The sequence below is a fragment of the Vigna unguiculata genome, chromosome 10 (genome assembly GCF_004118075.2).
Source record: "Vigna unguiculata cultivar IT97K-499-35 chromosome 10, ASM411807v1, whole genome shotgun sequence".
Lineage (NCBI taxonomy): Eukaryota > Viridiplantae > Streptophyta > Magnoliopsida > Fabales > Fabaceae > Vigna > Vigna unguiculata.
The window spans coordinates 29,313,892-29,323,333 of record NC_040288.1 but is presented as its reverse complement, the minus strand read 5'-3'; the positions used below and the strand labels follow the sequence as shown (position 1 = coordinate 29,323,333).

General features: G+C 28.3%; 1 protein-coding gene across 1 annotated transcript; it reads right to left on the bottom strand.

Moving 5' to 3' along the window:
* Nucleotides 1-244: 244 nt before the first annotated feature.
* On the bottom strand, nt 245-1,626 carry LOC114166274 (zinc finger protein ZAT9-like). Its single transcript, XM_028050991.1, has one exon. The coding sequence runs from the start codon at nt 1,499-1,501 to the stop codon at nt 449-451; it is 1,053 nt and encodes a 350-aa protein (XP_027906792.1). The 5' UTR covers nt 1,502-1,626; the 3' UTR covers nt 245-448.
* Between the last annotated feature and the right edge of the window lie 7,816 nt (nt 1,627-9,442).

Below are 9,442 nucleotides of genomic sequence, written 5' to 3'. Positions count from 1 at the left end.
TAGTATTTGTTTGGAAGCTGAAACAGAGCCCACTAAAACACGCATGCTTTCAACTCTTCTGCATAACTTCAGGAAAAAGAAAAAAAGAAAAACTAAAATACCCAACTAAAGTTTGAAGCACAAAAGTTTAAGTGAAGTAGAATAAGCATAAAAAGTTCAGTTCTTTCATTCATAGATGCTCTAACTCTTATCTTGAAAAGTCATATCTTACAGAAGGAAGTAAATAAAGTTGCTCTGAACTGAATTTAAGAAGAATTATGAGATTATTAGATGAATATGAACTACAGGGTAAGTAACCAAGTAAAATTGTAAGCTATAACCCAAATGGCTACACAAATCTAAAATTGCAATTTAATAAGGGAACCAAAATTTTGTACCTTTGGATCAGAGTCTAACTAGTCAAAGGGAAAGAAAATCAGAGAAGTTCAAACTAAGGAAAAAACCTTCTTCACTCTTTGACAAACTCTGCATCAGAAAGAGCAGAGTGATCGAACTGGCTAATGTCTTCTTCATCATCTACCGGAGCAGGGAGATTAAGATCTATCAAACTGTCTCCAACTTTTACAGAAGCAGTTGCAGAAGTTCTTACAGTTGCAGTGGTGTGAGTTGCAGAAGAACCTATAACATGTGTTCTCTTGTGTCCACCAAGTGCTTGACCCGAACCAAAGACTCTAAAGCAAACCGGGCATTCATGGATTTTCTTCTCCGACACAACAACAAGCTCTGATTCAAGTTCAGGTTTCTGAAACTCCGTTTCAGAGTTTAACTTCATCTTCTTGTGACTCGCTCTGTGCCCACCAAGTGCTTGGTAAGATCGAAACACCTTGTCACACGTTTCGCATTTGTACCTCCCACGCACCTTGTTACTCCTCTTAACAGATTTCATCTCCTCCAATTCAAAACCATCTTTTTCTTCTTCTTCTTCTTCTTCATCATCCTCTTCTTCGTCTTCTTCTTCATCATCATCATCGTCATCATCATCATCTTCAACCTCATCATCATACTGCTGTATGTTTTTATGATCATCATATCTCTTCCATCTGTCACGCGACAGCATCATTAGACAAAATGCTACGGCTTCTTCCGCGGTGGTATCGGAAGCAGAACTCGCAGATTCGTTCTTGTTATTGTTCCCACAGAGTTTCATCTTTTTCGGGGGCTCTCCGAGTTGCCACGCCCTCTTGGATCGTTTTCGAGTTGGGTTCTTGGATGACTCCGTCTCGCTCTCTCTATCTTGGAGGATCACAGAACCCGTTTCTGCTGCGAACGAGAATTCAGGATCTGCAAAACGGAAACTTTTCTTGGGATTCTCTCGGAGACCGTAGAAGGAAGAAGAGGACTGAGAAGGAGATGAGTCGGCCTCAAAACTGAGTTGAACCGGGACGAACTCGCTCTCTTTGGGAGGAAGAGGTAGGTTCATCATGTGAGACCGCATGTGACCTCCTAAAGCTCTTCCATTGGCGAAACTCCTCAAGCAAAGCTTGCACCTGTGCTTCTCCATAAAAATAAAAAACAAAAAAAACAGAGCACAAAAACAGAACACACCAAACACACACTTGTGTTGTGTTTAGTTTAACCTCTGTGTGTTCTTCTTGCGTTTAAAAGGAGTAGGTGCAGATTACAAAGTGTTGCTCCACCTAGGAAGAGTATGTTATATGGAGTGGGAATAAATAAATAGATATAATAATAGAAAAAAAATGTAGATTTTTTTTGTTGATTTATTTTTGTGTACGAATATTTTGATTTTTTTTTAAATGAGAGATTTTATTTTATGTTTTCTCCATTTATTTTGATATCTTTATAATGCCCTTGGAGATTGGATGAAAAGAGAAAATATGAGGAAGAATCTGAATTTGGGATTGGATATAAGGAAATTGAATTTAAAACTTTATATCATATTTGGTTAAAGCAATTGGGTTAGGGGAAAATAGGAAAGGGCAATTGTGGAAATTGGCAGTGGTTCTGGTTGCTTGCTTGTCGAAGTCAAGAAAAGAAAACCGCTGAGGCGTGTTTGTAGTTGTAACGAATAAGGTTTTGTGTTTTATTTGATTTTATTTTTTATACGGTGACAATAGAAAGAACTGATGGTTAATATCACATGACTGTGATGTAAAATTCAACAGCGCAGCACAACCATCAAACAATGTGTGACACGTAACTTGCATTACCTACCTGTCTTTTCTATAGGCAACCACTGGGTAATGCCACGATTATTTCAGAAAACGACCCAATAAAAACAAATGCCTGTTAATTTTCCTTTTATGTTTTGATTCTATTCCATAATAATGAATCTGTTACCTCTGGGGCATTGAGGTAAGTTTTGTTATCTGTTATTGTAACAGAAAAATAAGTGAGATTTAATTATATTATTTATTAATTGATATTATAAAGTAGCATTAAAATAAATTATAGAATAGGGAAGTTAAGTAGGGTAGGGTTGAGAATGGAGTATTGTGTGGGATTGAAGAGTAAATGCCGTTTTGTTAGGGTTTGGTAGACCCAGTCCTTGATGCTACTTCTAGTGCTTCCCCACACACATAATCTCTCATTCAGAACATACAAAACAAAAACCTTTGCTTTGTTCCAAAGGACCAGTTTCATTTTTTTCCTTCACCCAATTGGGGTTTCTTTTAAAATGCACCTTAATTAGTCATCACTAATGAGTCATCAAGGTAATAAGGGTGCCGTATGTATTGTGTCTAACTTTTTGTCTACTTCAAAGGAAAATACGTAACTCAATAACAATCTTCTTACTAAAATAAATAAACTTCAACTAAAATAAACTAGCTTTAATACTTTCTTCTTTTTTCACAAATTTGTGATATTATTACTGTGTTTTTTTAATATTTTTTTCTCTTAATGTATTTTTAATATTTGTTAAAAAGAAGTAAGGTGATGATCTCTTTCATTACATTAGTGTTCATCTATGCTCTGATAATGTGAAAGTGTAAATGACATGTAATGTAACATTATATGAGTTCGGTCATAGTATCACATTGTTATTTATATTATTATTTTATCATTTTTTAAATTGTGTTGACACTAATTTAACAAAATCAATTATATAAAATACTACATTTAATAGAAAACACTATTAAATAAAATATTACATATTTTAATAGAAATGAGTAAAATATGAAAAGTATATCAGAACATCGGTCACAATCATTCCAATAAACAACAACGAATTTTTTAGTAGAAATGTTTATACAAATAATTATCTAGAGCATATACTCTAAATAGTAGTATCTCTCTCCACCTGATCAGGAATAACAAAAGTCTTTTCATATACTCACACCAAGTTATGGTTATCATAGAAAAAGAAAAGACAAGCAAGAAACAAAGACACAAAAAGAAGGGTAAGCTAATGAATTTAAAGTGGGCAAATAACAATCAAGTCAAGTCACATGTAGTATTACTAAGTATAAAGAACATTCAAACTCAATTATTCAGATAAATGTAATGAAATCGAATTCACCGAAGGCTTGCACTTGTGGTGACCTCTATTTCTCTACAAAGTCATTGCTAATGGGTTTCACCCTAACACAGAAGGTTAATCCATGATCGTCTAAGGTTATCTTGCCTTACAAGAACCTCCTACTACTCTCACCACATAAACCATTATACTCTATATGAGTTTGAATGATCATTAGAGTGTTAGGATGCAACCTTACTTAAATTCATAAATCAATACATACATTATATTACAACCAAAAGAATTTCTCCATGAAATTCCCTTATCTTCCACATGTTATCTCAAAATAACTCATATATCTTGCAAAACACGTCAAGTCTTAGAATACCAACATCATTTATGCATAGCTTCATACATCATAATTTTATAATTAACTTAGCCAATCACAAGTTAAAGTTAAGGAACTAAAACTCTAGAGCATTCTCGTTTGAGTGAGAGATTCTTGCCTGAGCGAGAGATTCTCACCTGAGCGAGAGATTCTCGCTTGAGCGACATGGACTCTCGCTTGAGTGACAGAATTCTCGCCTGAGCTAAAATTAAATTGAAACAAAAGAGTTCTAGTGGCTTTCTCACCTAAACGAGAAGTATGTCTCTTGAGGATAAGTTTTGTTGCTTGAGCGAGAAGTTTTCGCTTGAGTGACACTTGGAACAGAGAGGAAGGTGAAATTTTGGTTATTTTCACTTGAGCGAATAACATATTTTTACCTATTCTCATCATCCAAAACCAGAAACATAAATCACAACAATTCAAGCAATTTACTCTTTCAAATTATAACATGCAACACAATTTACTTCAATAAAAAAGAAATAGCTTCCCTCATCTCAAATGTAGAAAAAGATTGAAACAACAAAACCCCAAGATGGTTTGAGCACCAAAACCCCCCAATTCAACTTAGATAAACCAAAATGAAGGAATCACATAGTAGAATTAGGATTTTAATCATGATCAAATAAAAAATCAACACTCCAAAATGGAAAAAGGAGACGAAGGTTAGATTTTTAACTTACATTGATGAATATTTTGTTCGGGTTGATTCGAGGAGAATTCTGCCACGATCTCAAATGTGGCCTTTCATTTAAGAGAAGATGATAATCAAATGAGAAAGAGGAAAAACAAGGTTGAGTTTAGAGGGATAATGCAATTGAGTTGAGAGAAAGAAAAGGAACATGTGTTTTTAGATATTGAGGCTATGAGATATATGTTTTAAAAAACAAAGGGTTTACAATTTTTAACAAAATAAAAACAACACTAAAAAGGATTAAGATATTATATTGAATAATTTAAAAAAAATAAGACTAAAATCCTATTAAACTAATAGTTATTATTTATTAGTGGGAAAAAGAGTGAATTTATTTTCATCATCACAATGTAAGAATAATTGTTGGGAACACTTCTATTTAAGGGCCAAGATTTCATTATATTATCGACTCATTCAAGTTGTCGTAAACAATCTAAATTGTACACAAGAACTAGGATGACAAAAATATTTGCGTTTGCGAGTATCTACAGATAAAATTTGCAACATATAGTTGGTATCTATAGGTATTTTTTATCTACAAGTAACATGTATTTTAATATCCGTTTATAAATGGGTCGAGTGCAGGTCTCATACATTTATCTCGCAAGTATTCATTATCCACAAAAAACTAAAATTTAATGTACATTTTATTAAGTTAAAATTAATTAAAATTAAAATATAATTTTATAAGGTTAAATTTAATTAAAATTAAAATTTAATTTATATTTTATATTCTTTTTGTAATTTTATTTAAATTATATTTTTTGTGGATTGGATAGCAGGTAGATATTATCCGTGTCTTGTATTATTCGTGTCTTGCCCGATCCATTGTCATCTTGACATGGACTATAAAAAAATTATGTAAAATATAATACAATGTAATTTAATAACTTTTAATGTTATCTTAAAATATTTACTAAATTTAAATTTAAATTTATATATGATTTTTTTAATCATGGGATATCTTTCGTATTGAATAACATTATATATATATATATATATTTATATATATATATATATATATATACATATATATTTATATATATTTATATATATATATATATATATATATATATATAGTTATAGTTATGGAAATTAATAGAATAAGAGTATTTTCAACACAAGGAGATATAATCATATTTTAAAAACATTTTGACAAGAGTAAGCTGAACATTTATTCTTTTGGTAAAAAAAGGTATATAATAACTTTAGACCGAAGACAAAAAGAAATAAGAATTTTAATCTTATATAATGACTCATTTAGGCCAAAATAATTATGTCATTTAACTTTGGAAGCAACATTCTTATTTATAAGCTATTTTAGTACAATTTTTTCAAATCTACATAATCAGATATCATCAAATAATCACCCTAAAAGATAATCAATAAATAATAACTATAATATCCTCTAAAATAACAATCGAAATATCTTATAAAATAACAACTAAACTTATCCCTTAACAAAATAATTAATTTCCCATAATCCCAAGATTCTCAAACATCCTCTGTCGCATCTCAGCATCATGTAGGGGAGGTCGGTCATGGAGCGACATCTTCCTTAAGCGCGTAAGTCTTGAACTATAATGGAGCGACATCTTCCTTAAATGCGTCAGGTTCTGAGGAGACATCTTTATAAGTCTTGAACTATCAACCAACTTTTCTTAGGAATGTCGGTCCTAGGGAGACATCCTTGTAAGTCTTGTCGGTCCTAGGGAGACATCCTTGTATAATACCTTAACAAACTGTCGATATCTGGATCTGGGAAGGTAACTATATATAAAAAGAGATTCTCTTTTTTGTGTTCATAATTATTATTTCTATTTTAACCATTATAGTAAATTATTTTTTTTAAAAGAATAACAATTATTTTTACATGTTTTCTATAAAACTATTTTTTTTTCTCTCCATTCATCAACACTTATTTTTTCTTCTATTCTCCATTTCACTTTGCTCTCAATAAATATAAACTTGTTGCTCTTAATAAATATAAATTTATTTTCTATATTGACTTAATCACATTAAGATATCATCATCAACTAATATAATATCATACATATTTAGTGTCTATAACTATATATAGAAAGAGGATTTTCTCTTTTGTATCCACATTTGATAATTTCAATTTTACCTTTTACAATATAATTATTTACTATATTTTAAAAAATTAAGGGTCACATTCACATGTTTTTTATAAAACTGTCTATCTTCTCTTTTTTTTTTCCTATTCATCAGCAATTATTTTATTTTTATTTATTTCACTCTATTTTTAATATTATACAATTTAATTATATATATATATAACTTTATCATTCATATTTAAAAAATATGTCTTGCGCATGTGTTTATCCTATTTTATATAAAGGATTTCTATAATTTTTGCAATTTAATTTAGATAGGCTTTTTCAAAAAAAAATTATTAAAAAAATTTATTTTAGTTTAAAATAATATTTAAATTTAAAAAAATTTAAATTAAAAGTTTTAAAAAATCGTTAAAAAATAAAATTAGTAAAATTATTATTTTAACTTAAAAATAATTAAAAGATAAAATTAAAAATAAAATATGTAAAAAAAGAAGGAAAAATTTCTCTGTATAATAGTATAAATATTTTTATTTAGTTTTAATAATAATTTGAAATGTACAATATAAGATAAACAACAACTTGTTTCTTATATAACTGCCATTTGTTTTGAAAGAATTACGGTCTCTTCTTCACTTATATTTTATACTTTTTGTAAATATTATTTCTAATGAGATTATTTTAGTCTTTATTGAAATAAAATAATTTTATTATGCAATAATATTTTTATAAAATATATTATTTTGACAAAAATTCATCGAACCACCAGCTGCATGCTTTTACACTACTTCTAATAATAATTGTTTTAACATGAAAAAAATGTTGACATAAGTATTTATTTATAAATTTTTTAACCATTAATTTATTTATAATAATTAATGATATGATAGAATTTTTTAACTACTTTTACTCTTTGTATATTTATATTCATTAACTAATGTTTACTTTCTACTATCAAAAAAGTTACAAATTAAAATTGAAATTGAAATTTAATGTATATTGTTATATGAAGGATTTTGTTTTTTCGTTTCGTTTCATATTTTATCTTTTATATAACATTCTTTTAAATTAAATTTCTTATTTTATTATTTTACTTTTTAACTGATATTTTTTAAAATTTAACTTTATTTTTAAGTGATCTACACTATTATCACACTATTATATGAGAGGAATTTTCTATGTGTTCACATTTCTTCCTATCTTATTTTTATATAACAATTATTTTAAAAGTTAAATTAATTGTTTTACTATTTTAAACTTTGACTGATACTTTTTTTTTTAAATGTGACTGTTTCTTTTTTTGATTTAACTGTTTTTTTTATTTAAATTATTTTTTTAGTCTAAAATAATTATTTATAACAATAAAAGTCTACAAAATAAATACAATTCACTTTTTATAAAAATATAAAATTTATTTATATTTACTTTTATACTATTAATAATAATTTTTTATTTTTTTATTATCATGAGAAAAATAAAAATACTTGTGCATATATTTTTACTAATTATAATAATAATTTTTTAAACAAAGTTAAAACATTTTATGATTACATTTTTATAAATATTTTATTATAGTTTTAATTTTTATTTTAATTAAAATATAAATAGTTTTATCACATAATCATAGCATTATCATAAAAGTTAATAAAAAATATATTTTATCTCATTTTTTACTTCAGGTGAAAGAATTTTCACTTAAAGAAAAAAATACACAGCAACTCAATCTTTGATTTTTCAAAAATTCCCTAAAGCAAATATATCTTGAATCAAACTAAAAAAAATTTTCTTTTTTCTTTTTTATAACTTTAGTAAATTACACATAAATATTTATTATAAATATAGAATGAATGAATAATTGAGTTAAATATAGAAGGGTTTGCATTGCGCGTGTGTTTGGAAGGAAATTGCGAGTTTGAGTTGAGTTGCCTCTAGTGCGTGTCAAATTAATTTAAAAGCATATACGGTTGCGTTTTGAGTTTTGAGTTTCTATGTGCCCTCTTCGAAGTTTAAAAGAATAATGTCTCCTGCATTTTGAATAAATGTTTTTCAAAAAATTATTTCAGTTGCTACAATCTAATTATATGCTCCTTTCACAAGTTTTTTAGGGGATAATAAATTATTTATAATTATAATACTTTCTATTATAAGCTTAAACTATATTCTTTTACTCGTACTAGAAAGATAGTGTTTTTTTAAAGACATTTTTACGTCAACAAAATAAATACGTAGTAAATGTAATATATATGGTTAATATGTGATCAGTGTTTTATTAATTGTTTAAAGTCGTAATTAATGTTATTTTAAATCTTTATAGAATATATATATATATATATATATATATATATATATATATATATATATATATATATATATATAATCATATATGAAATCACGACACATTTGAATAGTAAGGTATATTATCATATTTTTAAAAATATTAAATTCATTAGCCATGTAAATGAAGTTATTAAGAAAAATCAGACTATATATGCAGTCATTGGATTGTGTAAGGCCTAGTTTTCTGCCCTAATATTTTAAAGGTTGCCTTAAAACTGTTGGGCCTAAAGGCTGGTCCAAAGGATAAAACCTACTCTTAAGTCTGTCCCTAACTCACACTTTCTACCCACTTTCAGAGAACCTTGAGCTGTAGCCGTCAACCTCTCTGCTAGGGTTTGTTTCCTCACCGTTGTCAAGTTCGCTCGAGCTCTTTCCTACTCAACGTAAGTTACCCTTCGTCTCGTACTATCCCTTCCTTGTTATGTTTTCGTGTTTTCCCAGTTAGGGTTCTGTAGGGAGCTCCTCTTATGTTTTGTTCCATTGTTTTTCAATTCCCTAAACTGTTCCGGAGCTGTTGTGCTCACTCTTGTGGT

Bases quoted from the DNA above. Each gene is read 5' to 3' on its own strand.
- LOC114166274 (XM_028050991.1), bottom strand. From the start codon at position 1,501: ATGGAGAAGCACAGGTGCAAGCTTTGCTTGAGGAGTTTCGCCAATGGA.